The 17,588-nt window shown below is 50.3% G+C and overlaps 1 protein-coding gene across 9 annotated transcripts in view; it reads left to right on the forward strand.

The window, feature by feature from the left end:
* PTPN3 (protein tyrosine phosphatase non-receptor type 3) overlaps positions 1-17,588 on the forward strand; it is a 1,752,022-nt gene that overhangs the window by 869,173 nt on the left and 865,261 nt on the right. For all 9 annotated transcript variants that reach the window (XM_085606835.1, XM_085606836.1, XM_085606837.1 and 6 more), the window contains one exon: positions 10,728-10,862. In XM_085606835.1, the coding sequence (XP_085462961.1) occupies positions 10,728-10,862 (135 nt within the window). The remainder of the gene's footprint in view (positions 1-10,727; positions 10,863-17,588) is intronic.

Here is a 17,588-nt window from a genome sequence, read left to right on the forward strand (position 1 = left end):
CAAGCTTGTGTCAGTGCTATAAGCTCTGTTGCTTGTGCGGACAACTCGGGTATCTTACAGGACTCAACTACAGTGTTATTTCTTACAAGTGCATAGGCTGCTGACGTATAGCCATCCTCTGTTCTCAGGTCAGGCAGGATTCATCCACCCACAATTCTCCTTCAGCATTTGCATAGGGTGTATCAGTCATATCTATTCTACCCGGTAACGGGGTGGCAAGGTTTAGAACAGTACACTTGTGAAGTGTTACATGTGCTGCAAACAAACAGATCTCATACTGCGTGAGCCTGGCATTTGTGAGGTGCTGAGTACGTGCCTTATTCAGTATCAGCTCCACAGCATGTGGAACATAGACATCAACTTCATGTCCCATTATTATGCTTTCTGCACGTTGTAGTGATAAAGCAGTTGCTGCAACCGAACATATACAAGAAGGTAAAGCCTTGGCTACGGTATCCAAGGTGGCAGAGAAATATGCGCATGGTCTTTTGTGGTCACCGTACTGCTGGCAGAGAACCGCAAGAGCACACCGGTCAGATTCATGAACATCAAGTTGGAAAGACTTAGAATAGTCTGGTAGGCCCAAAGCAGGAGCAGAGCAGAGAGCTTACCGAATGGCAAGGAAGCTTTGTTCATGTTCTGGCAACCACTAAAGGGGTTTGGAAGTGTCCTTATGGGTCAGGGCCAATAAAGTTTTTGAAAGCAAGGAGAAATTAGCAATCCAAAGTCTGCAATAGCTGGCCATGCCTAGGAAGGCTCGCACCTGTTTTTGGGTGCAGGGCACTGGACACCTCCTTTTAAACAAATTGTATTTTCTCTGGGGAAACCTTGTGACCACTTTCAGCTATGAAATTCAACAGATTGACGGTGTCAGTTGTACATTGTTCCTCAGAGGTGCTGGCGATCAGCAGGTCGTCAATATACTGAATTAGCGCAGAATCGGGTGATACATTTAATGTATCTAGTTCTCTTTTCAAGGCCTGATTGTAAATACTAGGGCTCTCTGTGAATCCTTGAGGGATTCTTGTAAAACAATGCGTTTGTCAGTTTACAGAGAATGGAAATAGATACATGCTACCCTCATCTACCGGAATTGAGAAGAAGGCATTCTTCAAATCAACCACTGAAAAGTATGCCATTTCTGGTGACAATGTTGACAAAATTGATACTACATTTGGGACAACCGGGAACTGTTGCACTACAATATTGTTTATTTCTCTGAGATCAACTATAAATCTGTAACTCGTCATCGGTATTCTCATCCCCTCTTTTCAAGACTGGTACAATTGGACTGTTGCAAGGACTGCCTGTTATTTCTTTCACAATCCCTTCCTTTAGTAAGTCTGTTACTATATCCTGCAACCCCTTTAGACCTTCTGGAGCTATTTTGTACTGTGGTATCCTTGGTAATTTCACATTCTGTCTGACTGTAATTGTTACAGGTGTGATGTTCATTCTCCCAGTATCATTCTTATGTTTTGCCCAAATTCTTGAATCGATCTAGTTCATTATTTGTGCTGTGATAGTCCTTATTCCGAACGACAGAAAACAGTTACCCTTTTCCTCGGGGGAGTTTCTGCCCCAACTAACGGCAGTGCAGGCGGAATGTGAGTGGAGCAGTCTCTGCACAACTGGTGGCATCGGCGGCTGCTGCTGGGGCCGCCTTGAGTTGTTATGATGGGGAGGCGACAAAATGGCAGCCGCATAAGCACCCGAGCCACGCCAAACAGGAGTGACCCCGCAGGTGATAGGTGGCTTGCGTGGCCCGGGCGGGGCTCATGGAAATGACCGGGATCGAGAGAGTGGGTCTCATATTCCTGGGCAAGTCCAACTAAGCAGAACTGAGGCCAGATAGAAGACCTGGCGAACTCGAGAGCAAAGGGTGCCACAGGGTTGGTGGCGACTGGTGCAGGTAAAAAGTGCGCTGAGTGACTTTGCGACTGTGGGCAGCAAACCGACTCCTGGCCATCGGCACTACAACCCAGCAAAGCGGCGCACAATGTGATAGAAGGTGAGCGGAGGTGCCTGGCGGTGTCCGGGGGCTTTGGCGGGCCCTGCCAGAACCCCTCGACCTTGTGGAGGAGGACGTGCAGCCAGCCAATGAAGATCCAAGATGGCGGCCATTTGATTTTCAAGGTCGCACTGAACAGGAGTGGCATAGGGCTGCCCACTTAGGTCCTGTGGAGCTACTCTACAGGATCCACGCGGTAGGCCCCTGAAGAGTAAGGGACTGACAAGCAGGGGCACAGAACGCGCAGCGGGGCTGAAGGCGGCCAGCACAAATTAGCGCAACAACCTTGGCGGGCCCTACCCTTCAAACTTGCAACCTAGTGCCATTCACCCACAGCATTGAGAAGAGAAGCGCCCTCGGTGGGGGGCCCGCACAGCCAATTCGTGACAAACCACATCGAGTGAGGCGGCAGAGGGCAATTGTACAGCGTGCTCGGGGCCTACAGGGACACTGGTAACACACTCGAGTATTGACATACAGGCATTACTGAGTCCTGTAAGGTTAGAGTCACGTGGGGGTCCCCGAGTGCCTGAGACAGCTGTTTTTGTATTCAGTGTGGGAGGGCCGATACTGAGGGACCTGAACTTCACCATTGGGAGGCTGCCAGGCATTGCCAACTCGGTTGACATCCGCTGAGCTGGGATCTCTCAGAGCAGGGTCTCCACGGTAAAACCCTTGATGCCACCATTACCACCTCAAGTCAAAGAAGGACGTTGCTAATATTAAGGACCTCCTGTTTAATGGCGCCGCCAAAAAAGCTGGGAATGTCTCGACCTCCCTGGATGTGAGTGGGGCGAGCCCCCCAGCACGACAGGAGGTGAACGAGGAGGCCCCGATCACACAGGGCTTCATGGAAGCACTCTTCGGCACGCGGCGGGACGATATAGCAGCCCTCCGAGCAGAAATGGCCACCGCAATTAAAGATCTGCGTCATGACATGGGGGAATTAGAGCAGAGGGTGGACTCTGTAGAGAGTGCTGGGGACTCTAGAGAAGAAGAGATGGAGGAGTGGTGCAGAGAGATCTTGGAACTTAGGGACCGTAACGCTGACCTCAACCTGCACCTGGAGGACTTGGAAAACAGGTCACGCAGATCAAACATCTGCATTAAAGTGGTGCCTTTGCAAGCAGATGCGGTTTGCCTGGAGGACTACATTCTGCGCCTCTTCCGACACAGTCCCGGAACTCCTCCTGGACTGAACGCATTGGGCGTATCTCCCCTCCGCCTCACCAGGTGCGCCACAAGACATCCTGACATGTCTTCTTAACTATAAACAAAAAGAGCTAATTATGGCAGCTGTGCGGGATCAACCTCATGTCCTCTTTGAGGGCACCAAAGTTTGCTTGTACCAGGACTTGTCGGTCATTACGCTGCAGAGACGACGGGCAATGAAACCTGTGACTGCATTTCTGAGGGACAAAGGAGTGCGATACAGGTGGGGCCATCCGTTCTGGCTGGTCTTCGTATGGCAGGGAGAGACCCGAGCAACACACACACCCTCGGAGGCAGCGAGCATTCTGGGAATAGAACTCGATCAGGACTCTTCCCCCTAACGATCAAGCACGCAACTATCAGCTCCAGTGTCATGAAGACGACGACTCATAAGAAACCTTCCGCTGTAGCAAAATACCAGGCCCACGAAAACCAAAAGCATTAAGGAACGCTCAGCTTTGTTGCGGCAGCTTTCCGAGCACCACCAATCTCTGGAACGGGGCGACGACTAATGGCAAACTGAATGGACCTCGACTTCAGTAGAAGGGGGCAGGTGGCTCCTCCTGGGGCCTACGTGTATTCTTATCATATTTGACCAGTTGCGGCCGGGGCCGTGAACCCCTACTCCTCTTAACACCTGCCGCGGACCACCAAGGACATGGACCCTCATTTCAGAATTGCAACTTGTGCACCAGTTGGTGCCTTTGTTTTAGTTTCTGTATTGCTCCCATATTCACTCAATGTTTCTGTGCTCTAAAATTAATCCGACTATCACACTCCATACACTGGTTGGGGCAATGAAGGCGTTGCCGGGGGCTCTCATAGCCGCTCTATCCTCTCTGACCCATGGTGCGTTTAATTAGCCTTAATGTAAGGGGTCTCAATTCACCGGCCAAAAGAATGGCAATTCTTAACCAGCTTAGGGCGGCCCGGTGTGATATATGTCGCCTACAGGAGACACATCTTTTGAAACAAGATTGCCACAGGATGCGGTTGAGATGGTTTGATTGTCAGTACTGGTCCTCTGGCCAAGGGAAAAAGGCGGTGGTTGTGATCCTGGTGGCCACACACTTCCAAGGGAGAGTTGATGGGGTACAATCCGAAATTCCAGGGCGGTTGTTGTCCCTGATGGTATCTCTTCCTCTGAATAGACTCACTATAGCTTCCATCTATGTCCCCATCGAACGCCCGGAACCTTTTATGCGTCATGCGCTAGGAGCGGTGCTTGCTTCCCCAGACCCCAACTTCATAATAGGGGGTAATTTTAATCTTGTTATGGACACCACCATAGATAGGTCTCCTCCATGTCCAGGGCACACAAGGATGTTTTCTCCACAAGGGGTGAGCTGGCTTGCGGCAGCTGGACTTACCGATATTTGGCTGGCACTAAATCCGATCTCACGGTCTTACTCCATCTTTTCTGCTGCCCACCAATCTCATGCTAGAATCGACTATTTCTTGATCTCCACTCCATTATGCCCGAGAGTAGTTCAACCACGATTGAGGTAGCAGCCATATCTGACCATGCTCCGGTCCATTTAGACTTGCACCTTCCGACAACACATCGGAACAACAAAACGTGGCGTCTCAATCCTAAACTGTTACCTTATGACGCTATTGTAAAGGAAGTGGAGAAGGCCATAGTAGACTACATATCTGTCAGCGACGCACCAGATAACACGATAGCGACGCTTTGGGAGGCTCTCAAGGCAGTCGACACATATATAGCAATAGTGACCAAACTTAATAATGAACGAGCTTCGAAGCACTCTGCGCTAGAAGCTAGTGTGAAAGAACTGGAAGACTTGCATCAATGTGTAGGTTCACATAAAAATAGACGGCAACTTAATATAGCGCGGAAACAGCTTAGAGCGCTAGATATTGACCCGGCTGCTTATGCTTTGCTACGAACGCAACAGAAGTATTATGCGGGGGGAAACAAGGCGGGAAAGCTGCTGGCACACCGGTTGAGGGCACAGATGCTCTCTAGGCGTGTACAGGGTATTATAGATACCAGTGGACACCACCTTGCGAGAGATGAGGGTATAGCAGCGGAGTTCGGCCGCTTTTATGCACAATTATACAGGGCAGAAGAGACACCCCCAGACATCTGCTCACCATACATCACGCAGGCCCCAATAACAAAGCTGCTAACACCCCCCACGCTGAGCACTTGAAGAAAGACATAACTGAAATGGAGTTACTGGACGCAATAGGTCAACTGCAATTGGAAAAAGCACCTGGGCGGGATGTGTTCATAGCAGCCTTTTACAAGCACTATTCTTCGCTTTTATCCCCGATTCTAGTTAGTCTATATAACTCATTTAGCAACTCTGGGGAGCTCACGGAATCAATGCGCATGGCAATAATCATGGTGCCACCAAATCCAGGGAAAGATCCCCTGCACTGCTCATCGTATCGCCCCATTTCATTCCTGAACGTAGATGCCAAGATTTTTGCAGGGATTCTAGCGGGTAGATTGGGTGGACATATGCCTCGTTTGATAGAGCCTGATCAATCTGGCTCTATACTTGGTCACACCTACGGTGATAATACTAAACAGCTTTTTCACCTATTGGACAAGATCTAGGCGTTCTGACGCTGTTTTTGTCCTTTGACTGCGTTCATTGGCCTTTCTTGCACAAAGTACTGGAGACGGTGGGTTTTAGACCCAGGTTCCGGTGTTGGATCGAGGCTGGCTATGCGGATCCAAAAGCACTGGTCAGGGTGAACAATACTCAGTCTCCGATCTTTTCGGTCTCAAGATGGCTGCCCTCTCTCACCACTATTATTTGCGCTCCATATGGAGCCGCTAGCGGAAAGCATCCAACACCATCCACAGATAGAGGGAGTCTGGATGGGGGGTCAATCCCATAAAATAGCTCTGTTTGCTGATGACTTCTTATTGACCATCACAAACCCGCATCATTCACTGCCTCCTCTCTTAGAGGAACTTGCATGGTTCGGGGAGGTCCCCGGTTTTAAAGTAAACACAGCCAAGACACAAGCCCATATCACCAGTCCTCATGAGGAACAAATCCGCCTGGAGTAAGAGTTCCCCTTTCAATGGACACAGCAAGATATCTAATATCTGGGTATTCAAATATTTCTCACAATAGAAAGCTCGATCACACATAACTACACGGATCTGTTGCATTCAGTGAGATCTTTTTCATTCGTGGCATGGTGGTCCTCTTTACTTGGTGGGCTGCATTGCGGTGGTAAAAATGACCCTGCTGCCGAAAATGTTCTATCTTATGCAGGTGATGCCATTGCCAACCCCGCACTCATTCTGAAGAAGTTACAGGTTGCTCTTGAAGCCTTCATATGGGCGGGTAAACGGACCTGGATGGCAAAAGAGCGAGCATATCTGCCACTTGCCAAAGGGGGACTGTGTATGCCAAATCTGGCAAAATATTATCAGGCTGCCCAGTTACGGTTCATAGTCGAATAGCAGCGCCCAATGACCGAAAAACACTGATGTTTCCTGGATCACGCGGTCGCAGGAATCCATATTTGAAAGATTCCATGGTTACAGCGTAAACCTCGCCCGTCAGGCGTATAGATCTTGTCAGTGGTGAGAGCAACTGTTAGGGTTTGGGATAAGGTATTCTCCACTCATCAGCTATCCACGCAGATCTCCCCACTTACACCAATCATAGGAAATCCAGATTTCCCTCAGGCTACTCAAGAGAAAGTTTTCGCATGCTGGCAGGAGGCGTAGTGCAAAAGGATTGGAGACCTATTTGATGTGCGAGGCTTGTTGAACTTTGATACACTCCAACAAGACTTTGGGCTTGCAGACTCGGAGTACTGGCATTATCAAGCGGTCTGACACTGGGTGTCTCTTTCTGCAATCAAGCCACATGCTAGTAGACTACTAGTTATTTGAATGCTGGCTTTTTTTTTTTTTTTTGTTGAAACATTTTTTATTGTTTTCCAACACAACAATACAACAATCAACTCTCAATCCCCGCCCGTCCAGGAAATACCCCACATGTACCAGCATCCCCGACTCTCCCAAGGACGGCTCAACCTTCCCACCCGGTCCCTTACCCCCCCTCCCCCTCCCTCTGTCAGTGTGCCCCCATCTTCTACCCCGGTCCCACTCTCGATGTGTCCCCTCCCCCTGGTCAATACAATACAGGGGCCCAGCCTCTCCCTAAACCAACAGGACCTTCCAGCTAGCCCAGCCCAAAGTGTAGGCGGTCAGGGCCCGCCGTCTCGCCTCTTCTACTCCCCGCTCCCCACTACCACTTCCCCGTCAGATCCACTCCCCTCCGCCCCCGTCTCGGACATCAACCCCTGAAGTTCTACCACCAACGCTTCCCATGCCCGGGCCGTCGCTAGCGCTTTTTCGTCATCTCGCCGGAGGGCCAGTTGCACCCGGAGCGTGCCCTCAGCCCCTGCCCAACGCGCCAATGCTGATCTCCAGCGCAGGAAGTTAGGACCCCCCCGGGATTTCCAGTGCAGAGTCAATTCCCTCTTGGCCATTATCAGCCCTAGATCATAAAATTTGCTAGTGACCTTCGTGCGGCGAGTGTGGGGGAACCAAAGCAGCAAGCAGGTCCCCATCTCCGGAGCAATGGAGCGATCCGTGACCTGGTTCAAGAAATCCACCACCGCTACCCAGTAGTCACCCAACTGCATACAGGACCAAAACATGTGTCGAAAGTCCGCACCGTCCACCCCGCACCGTGGGCCCTGAGAGTGCGCTCCCCCGAAATATTGCAGTATCTTGGCCGGTGTCAGGTATGCTCTGTGTAACGTAAAAAACTGGACTAACTGGAACCTGGCATTCCTCGTCCCCTTCCAGGCCCTCCGCACCAGCGTGGACCACGTAGACTCAGGGATCTCTTTCCCCAGGTCCGCCTCCCACTTTTCCCTCAGGGCGCCCAGGGGGAGAAGGCTCTCCGTCGACAGCCGGCGATAAAGGCATGTGATGGCCTTAGCCGTCCCCGCCGCCATCACTACATATTGGCAACCCGCGGCAGTCGGGGGTTCCGACAGCCCCACGTTCCAATGTCTCTGGAGGCTCGCCACCAAGGCCGCATGAAGCAGGAAGTCTCCCCGCGGAAGCCCATAAGAGTCCTGCAAGTCTTGGAAAGGCAGCAGTACTCCCTCTCTAAATAAGTCCCCCACCATCTGTACCCCCAGTTCCTCCCAGACCGCTAATCCCGACCAATCTCCTCCATGCGGGAACGCCGTACACATCCCCAGGGGGATCTCCGGGGCATAGGGGTGAACTATGGCGGCCCTTCTCTGGCATCTGTTCCAGCATAACCGGAGGGTACGTTCCTCCAAGGTGAGCTGGGCGAGGTCCAACCTCTGGTGGAGGACTATAAAGGCCAGCATATGGCGCGGGATTAGTCTGCCCTGAGGGCCTTCCGGGCCCCTGTACTCCCTGGCCACCGCCTGCGTGAGCCACTGGAGCTGGGCCGCCAGATAGTACCACTCGAAATCCGGAGCCGCCAAGCCCCCCTCTGCCCGTGGCCGCCGCAAGGTGGTCAGCGCCACTCGACGCCTTCCCGAACCCCAAATGAAGCTCGTGGTTAATACCCGCAGCGTCGCAAAGAACGACGCCGGGATCCATATTGGAAGGGTGCGAAAATAGTAAAGGAGCCGCGGCAGCGCCACCATTTTCAGCAGCGCCACCCTCCCAGCACACGAGAGCAGGAGCGTTTTCCAAAACCCCATGCTACCCCTTAGGCCTCGAAGCGCTCTACCCACATTCCCCTCCAGCAAATCAGTCTGGGTATGGTAAATGTTAACCCCCAGATAACGGAGACAGCTGCCTTCCCAGCGGATATGACCCAACGCCTGCGGGGGCCGTCCCCCTCGCGACAACGGGAACAAACACGTTTTACGCCAGTTGACCTTAAGCCCAGACAGCCGACCAAACTCCTCCAAGAGGGCAACCGCTCCCTCCAGTGCTCCCGCCGCATCCGCCAAGAACATCAGCAGATCGTCCGCATAGAGGGAGATATAATGCGTATCCTCCCGCAAGGAAACTCCTACATACGCACCCCCTCGTCGGGCATGAGCTGCCAATGGTTCAATGGCCAGCGCAAACAGCAGGGGGGAGAGGGAACACCCCTGCCTTGTCCCCCTCCGGACATGGTAGGAGGCCGATATGGTGACCCCCGTCTTCACTCGGGCCGTAGCCTCGCTATAAAGCAACGTGGTCCAGCACACAAAGTCCTCCCCCAAGCCGAACTCCCGCAACACTCGGTATAAATAAGGCCATTCCACACTATCGAAGGCCTTTTCTATGTCGACCGACAGCGTGCAGGCCTCCGGGAAGACCTCCCGGTCCAGTTCCATCACTCGCATCAACCTTCGCACTGAATTTGAATGCTGGCTTTTATCCAGGAAAGATGATTCCCGCATTTTGGCTGACATATATTCTTTTTTAAATACTCATACTTCACCTCTAGAGACTCCAGCTAGGAAGAAATGGGAGCGGGAGTGCAAACGCAGTTTTACTGATAAGGAATGGTTAGATATATTGCACCGTGCAATCACCTCAGCCACTAGCGCTGCGGGCAAAGAAACACTGCTAAAGTTAGCACACTACTGGTATTATACCCCGGCCCGACTGGCTCAAAGGACGAGGGGAAGGGTCGACACTTGTTGGACACTGCGCTCACTCGGGCACACTCACCCACCTACTCTGGCACTGCCCCAAACTTCATAGGTATTTGAAGGAGGTCCTGGTCGACATTGACAAGATGTTCAATACAGAAATAACCCGCTTTTCTAGCTATGTATTGTTGGGTTTATCCAATGTCCAAACTTACCCACTACACTCCGGAAGGGGTAAGGCCATTACATTAGCACTGTGCGCAGCAAAGCAAGTCCTGCTATCAAAATGGGGTACCGATGTAGTCCCAACCCACATGGACTGGCTCCATAAGCGCTGGGATTTACTGGGGATGGAGAAATTGACAGCCACCATTAGCCACATTTAACCGAAGTTCGAAAAAAGATGGGGGACATACATTAAACACCTTTTGGGAGAATTTCAACAACTCACATGCCGGATATATTTGTGCATATTGCAGATTACACCCTCTACCCCCTCGGTGGACCCAGGAGAAAAGAAGGAGTGACGACTACAACACTTGCCACAAGAGCACGTATCGTTTTCTTTATCCACTGTTTGCTGTTGATTTGGATTATGTTTCCCTATCAACCTCCACCCTCTCTCCCTCCTGGCCTCATAGCTACCTCGCCGGCCAATGGATGTAGGCGCAGGGTGATGTAAATTAAATCAATACCTAAATGTTTATTCTTCGCCGTCCGATGGATGTAGGAGATAGCTGTTGTTCCCTATCCTTTCCCTTTTTGGAAAATAAATAAAATGTTACAATCCTAAAGAGAAGTTGAACATTGGGCTATGGCACACCATATTCCTGTTTTGTAGTACACTAGTTAATGTTATGAATTGTGTTTCTTTACCTGTGATTTTGTTATTTTCATGCTTTCTCTATTTTCATTTCAGGTCGGCCAGCAGCCAGTTCTGCAGGAAGGTGATGGGCGGGATGGTATGGAATCCTACCTTAAGGAGATCTTTGTCGGTCGAGCACCTGGAAACGAAAAGCCTCCCATCACGATCCCCTCCTATAACACCAAATTGGTAAACACATTTCTGCTATGTTTTGATTTGAAAATACACCTGAGAACAGCTCACATAGTCTTCCTTCTGACATGTGCTGGTGACATTCATAGCAGCAACTTGCACAACCTCCTGCATTCCAGTCACAAACGTCTGTTTAGGCCGGGCTTTTGAGAACTCTTGTATATACTTTAGCATATACTTCTTTGTGGGCTAAACTGCTTTTCATTTGTTTGTTTCAGTGTCCCTTAAAAAACATTGCTTGCTAGTGGTCAATCCTCCCTCTTTGTCCCTCCTTTTTGTCCCAAGGAGCGGGGGTGAATTACTATATCTTTACGCTTTGGATGTTTATCTGTTCGTTTGTGGGACTATATTTTTTCTTTCTTCACTGTTCTTGTTAAGAGTGCGTGTGTTTTACAAGTTTTATCTCGTGTTTATCAGCGCTAAGCACTCTTCCGTGAGTGCATGTTTTACAACTTTCATGTTGTTTCCTTTCCCTTTGTTGCAGCTTTACACTCCCACCAACACTTCGTTTTTTACAGTTGCTTAAAGCGCTAACTTGAGTAGAAAGTATTGGAGCACTTTACATGAGCGTCAGTTAAACTATTTGGTTACATAAGGCACAGGCAAATAGAGTGATCCGCCCAGAATCAGGTTATGATTTGAGACCGAGACTTGAACCCTGTTCATCAGATCCTAAGCCGGTAGTTCTGGCCATTACATCACATGCTCTAAGCATACAACATTTTTGAGGAAGAGCCTGGGGCACCGTGTCTGATCACTTTCTTTCCTCTCCAAGAGGCACTTTGACATTACAGATGCTTAGAAATAGGAGAGATACCATGGGAAGATGTACCTCGCAGAAGACAGGACAAGCTCTATCTCATTCAAGATGCATTTGTAACTGCGTTTTGTTTACGGTGTCATCAAGATGAGCCTGACCTGCAAACTTCGTCTTTTCTTCGGCAGAGTGCAATGTGAGGCCATCGTGAAAAGATGTTTATAACTAAAATTCGAGCTAAACAAATTCTTGTAGTCCAGACGCTGGAAAAATAAGTGTTTAGCCATGTAGCACATTATCCATTAAAGACATCAAAATTTGTGTTTAGAGTATGCATTACGATGCACACCTGGAGCACATAATAGTGGTAGAGCAAAGAGCACATAGCTAGGATAACTATGGGTCCAAAGCACAGCAAGTGCAGAGAATACAAAATAGCAGAATCCACGAGTGCACTCAGAACCCAGAATAAAGTACACAATGACTTCAAAGCTGAGTTCTTAACGTGCATATAGTATACGAAGAGCATCGAGCACTCGTAGTAGAATGCACGCAGCAAATAAACAAAGGACAAAGTGCACAGACGACACACAGTATAAAGTAAATGTAAAGCAAAAACACCTCAAATACAGGCAGACAATAGTATATTGAGCACAAAATACATGTAAAACACAGTAAACAGGGTGTATGTTAAGCAGAGTGCATGTGTGTACAGCACATAGTAAGTGTGGAAAAAAGACTATACACCGCACAGCAGTGCACATGGCATTATGTTGTAAAACATATGCACAGCAATTTCACATAGGGTCCAGTTGTTGAAACACTTGGAGTTTTGTGTACACAAAGTGTGGGTAGAAAAGGGTGCACATAAAACAGAGTAAACGCATGTCGGTACAGCACCAAGACCACAGAATAGGGCAGGTCACGAAATACAGGGAAACATGCGGTAGTGTCGAGCACAGAAAACATGGCACGCAGAAAGCACACGCACAGGACTGCCGAAACATACAGCACAGAGTACACATATAGCAAGTCGATATGGAAGTAATTCATGTGGCGTTAACACGCTCCAAAAATGGTGAAAAGCAATACAAGCATTCTATCACACGTAAATCAAGTAGAAGAGAGTACACAGAGTAAAGCCCAGGCTGAGTGACTCTGGGAGCATGAGAGAGAGAGCAGCGGAACTGACAGCCGGGCATTTCTGACTGGCACAACAAAGAACGAATGGCAATCAATGGGTGTGATTTAAGCCCATATTGTACATACCACATGTCTTGCAGGGAACACATGCGTGCTACCTAGGTTCGACCTGAAAAAAATCAGTGACTTCCTGAGATGCCTGGACCGTTTTCGCAATGCAGGATAACCACAGGAGCTAGCATCCGATTTGCATATTTAAAGTGCCCTGTGTTCATATGGTGTTTATGTTGTGAAGGGCCAGGCCTGTACTCTTCACCTGAGTATCTTCCATGCTGCCCTTCACTTCCTCTGACCTCGCCCTTCACCTGTACCAGGGAGATGCAATTTTTGTTATAACTTGACAGGAAGTACAGTAAGAACTTTCTAACTATACTAGGCAACCTCTTTTTTTTTTTTTTTATTAAAGGAAATATATTGACAATAGTATAATTTACTGTGCTCACACTGGGTCAGCGGTTTAAAAGGATGGCTAAATTGGGTTTTATGACAATAAAGTGTTGCTTTCTATATAAACCTATGGTTGCCAGTTTTCTTTGGCATATGTTAAAAACATATGTAACATCGCATGAAAATGGTAATATTTCTTCACATGTGCGCGTTATTTCTTCACGTAAAATCTGTGAATTTGTGTACGTTTAATTTGGGTTTGCAGACATTTGCCCTCGTATATTAAATCAGGTACACCCATTTTGCCAATTTTGTGGTGTAGACGAGTGCACAATTTAATTAGGAAGAAAGATGAGGGTTTATTCCTTTCTGATTCTAATTAGGTATTTCCATCTCACCCGGCTGAGGCCTAGTGACGACACTAGAGGACGGCGCATTTCCTAGCCCAGGGTGACACGGGTAAAGCAAGGCCCACAAGTATTTGGTGCATACTAATTCCCAGAATTGGGAATGGTGAAACATTATATGTGTAAAGTGTAAATGTGAACCTCTATCAGTATGCTGAATTCTATTAAAATCTTGTATTAGCTTTGGTGTGTTGGTATTTCTGACTGAACTTACCTGGAAACGTAGGTAGAAGCCTAAAGACCAATCATCTTGTGAGTATTCCCCTGTCACTTGCATGTACTTTCCACCCTGAAACACAGATGCGCGATCTACCTCCCCCCCCCTTTCTCTTCTTCCCTCTCCCCTTCTCTCTCTCTCTATCCAGAGTAGGAGCAGTATCAGGGTGAAAACTGCATCGAACATCCCCACATTCAGGGGAAATGTGAGAAAGAAAAGAGTGAAAATGTTCCTTTTGCATGACATTCACACTTGAATCAGTTTCCACATGGATGCAAATCTGATGTTGTAAATTTTATTTCCATAATCGCCAGCCAAGCGCAGATCCGAAAAGAACTACCCCTTTAGTCACTTTTTGACTAAGCTTTTTTCAACTTTTTGTCGACCTCTTTTCGTCGACCTCTTTTCGAGTCCTCGACTTCTGGTGTGTGAGGGATGTCCCATCATCGAACCGGCTTTAAACCCTGCGAGACCTGTCACAAGCTGATGTCGGTGACGGACCCGCACCTCGGGTGTCCCTCTGAGAAGGTCTCGAGACCGCTCATGGAGCCATCACATCTCATCCAAGTCTTCGATGTCCTAGGGTAAGTCGAAGCACAAGAAGGTGGCAAAGAAGCACCAGGGCTCTTCGCCTTCTCCATGTCGGTCGGTTGACGCGATGCAGGATCCAGAGCATTGTCGCTCTAGGGCTCCGTCTAAGGTGCCTTCTTCAGAGACGACTCTGCGCCTCCCTCTGATTCTGGGAGCTGGGGTTTCCCCTGCCCAGCTTTGTGCATTGTACGAATCCCTCCAGAGTATCTTTGGGCAGCCCAACTATGCCGACGCACCTTCGGGCCCTGCGGAGCAGGTCGGGGGTCCTGGGCCTTCGATACCGGCGGGCCCCCGTGGATCCAGGCCTGGATCCAGATCGACTCCGGTCAACCTTACTCAACCTTCCCCGGAGATGATGCCCCTGGTGCCAGCCATGCCCCCGAGATGGACTTGGAGCCGGACTGACGTTGGTCGGCGTTTGTACTTTTGTTCCCCTGGTGTTCCCTATTGCCCTGAAGGTGGTGATGAGGATTAGGAGGGGTCGCTGGACCCTTTGGCAGACCAGCTTGAAGAGCCGGACTGTAGAGAGGACCTGGGTGATACCAGTGGCCTGGACACTTTTCCAGACCTTGGCATGCTTTCTCCCCCTATCATGGATATGGAGGAGGGAGTGTCCTACGTTGTGGTGGAGCGAAGGGCAGCCGAGGCCTTGGGCCTGGAACTCCCTTCAGTGGCAGTCAGGACTAATCTCCTGACAGAGGTGATTCAGCCTGCGGCAACCTCTTTAGAACCCCTTCTTCCCTACAATGAAGCCCTCACTGACGTACTTCTGGGCACCTGGTTGAAGCCCAACACCGGGGCTCCTGTGGAAAGGACGATTACTCGCCGCCACCGCCCTGCTCCAGGCGACCCAGTTTTCCTCACCCAAAATTCTTCCCTCGAGAGCTTGGTGGTCCGAGCCTCTTCTTCCAAGGGTGCATTCCCTTCTGCTCCCCCAGACAGGGAATCCAAGAAGCTAGATCATCTTGGTTAGCGTATGTTATCTTTCTCCAGCTTGGCACTGGGGTCCGTGAATACCGCGTTCCTTTTGAGGTCGCACAAGTGCTGCTTCAGTGGCTGGAGGAGGCCCGGGCCATTCTCTTCCAGGCAAAGGCGGATGGGAGAGACTCAGCCAAATTCACAAAAAGATGTGGACTGGATACTACCGACTCACAGGGCAGAAGGATTGCCACGTCGGTAGCCCTTAAGCGCTACGCCTGGTTGAGAACATTTGGCTCTTCGGTGGTTGTCCAGTCAACTTTGCTGGACATGCCCTTCGATGGCCGTCCCCTTTTTGGAGATAAAGCAGACTCTGCGCTCTGGCACTTCAAGGATTCTCGGGCTACGGCCGGATCCTTGGACCTTTCTTCCTGTCCACCCTAGTCTGCTTACCGCCCCTTATGTGGCTATGGAAGGGGCTCCCAAACGCATCCGGCCCAGTTCAGCCACTGGTCCATGCAAGGTGCCCAGCCTTTGCGTGGCCACGGACATGGGAGCCAGCGACCTTGCGGGTCTGGGAGCCAGTGGGCAGGCCAGTCCACCCTATTCCCCCCTGAAGCAGCCTCCAAACCCTTCAAGTCCGACCCTGCAGGGCCATCAACAACCAGTGGGTGGCAGAATTCCCCATCACCACCCTCACTGGCAATCCATCACGTCGGACAGGTGGGTGGGTTTTGCAAATAGTCGAAGGGGCTTCTCCCTCCCCTTCAAAACTGCCCCTCCCTCCATGCCACCGTCTTTCGAAAACATGTCGGAGGATCATTTGGCACTTCTCCGCCAGGAAGTCTGAGCTCTCTTGGCCAAGGGAGCTATCGAAAGGGTTCCTGCGCCAGAAGTAGGTTGTGCTTGTTATTCCCGCTACTTTCTGGTGCCCAAGAAGGACAAAGGCCTGCGTCCTATTCTAGACCTCGGGCCTTCAACCTCTTCCTCCAGAAGAGGAAGTTCTAAATACTCATGTTGGCTCTGGTCTGCCTCGACCGCAACCTTGGTGACTGGATGGTGGCGTTGGACTTGCAGGATGCCTATTTACATATTCCCGTCCTGCCAGCCCATGGACGCTACCTGCTGTTCATGGTAGGCCATGAGCATTTTCAGTTAACCGTGCTCCCCTTTGGCCTTACCAGTGCCCCACTGGTGTTCACGAAAGTGATGGTGGTAGTGGTCGTAGCTCATCTGCGCAGATCAGGGGTTCCAGTCTTCCCCCTATCTCGATGACTAGCTCTTGAAGGCGGGTTCGCCCCAGGCGGTCGTCTCCCATCTCCAGACTAAAGTGGACCTCCTGCCCTCGCTGGGGTTCACTACAAACGTGCCAAAGTCACACCTGACTCCCTTTCAGAATCTCCCTTTCATCTGAGCTGTTCTGGACACAGTGCAGTTTCGGGCCTATCCTCCCGAGCAGCGAGTCGGGGCTTCTGTCACGGATTTCGGTGAGAATGACCCTGAGGCTGCTGGGCCTCATGGCATCCTGCGTCCTGCTGGTGGATCATGCCAGGTGGCATATCCGGGCTCTGCAGTGGGACCTGAAGTGCCAGTGGGCGCAGCATCAGGGGAATCTTTACGACTATGTCCAGATTTCGGAGGGGACTACACAACAACAGCAGTGGTGGTTAACGGACCAGGATTGGGTCAGAGGCAGATCCCTCTCCCTTCCTCAACCAGAACTCTTGGTGGTGACCGATGCATCACTCCTCGGATGGGATGGCTCTCTGGGAGAGGCGGATATCAGAGGAGTCTGGTCTCCAGCGGAGTTTGGGCTCCACATCAACCTGTTGGAGTTTTGAGTGATTCGCGTGGCACTGAAAGCATTCCTTCCCTCCATCAAGGGAAAGGTAGTACAGGTGGGGAGAGCCTTGGTTGCATTCTGTTCGCCAACTGACAAAACGCGCAATGTCAGCAGTTTTGCATGTTGGAGTTTCCAAGGTGGCAACCTGTTGGAGTTTTGCGCGATTCACCTGGCTCTGAAGGCATTCCTTCCCTCCCTCAAGGGAAAGGTAGTACAGGTGTTCACTGCCATGTGGTACTGCAACAAGGTGGGGTGGGGTTGTGGATCCTACATCAAGAGGTTCTTCACCTTTGGACATGGCTGGAACATCAAGGTATGACCCTGGTGGTTCAACACATGGCAGGTTCCCTGAACGCCAGGGGGGGCGAACTTAGACGTCGGTGCCTGGTAGATCACGAAT

Source organism: Triturus cristatus, chromosome 5_2 (genome assembly GCF_964204655.1).
Source record: "Triturus cristatus chromosome 5_2, aTriCri1.1, whole genome shotgun sequence".
NCBI classification, from domain to species: domain Eukaryota; kingdom Metazoa; phylum Chordata; class Amphibia; order Caudata; family Salamandridae; genus Triturus; species Triturus cristatus.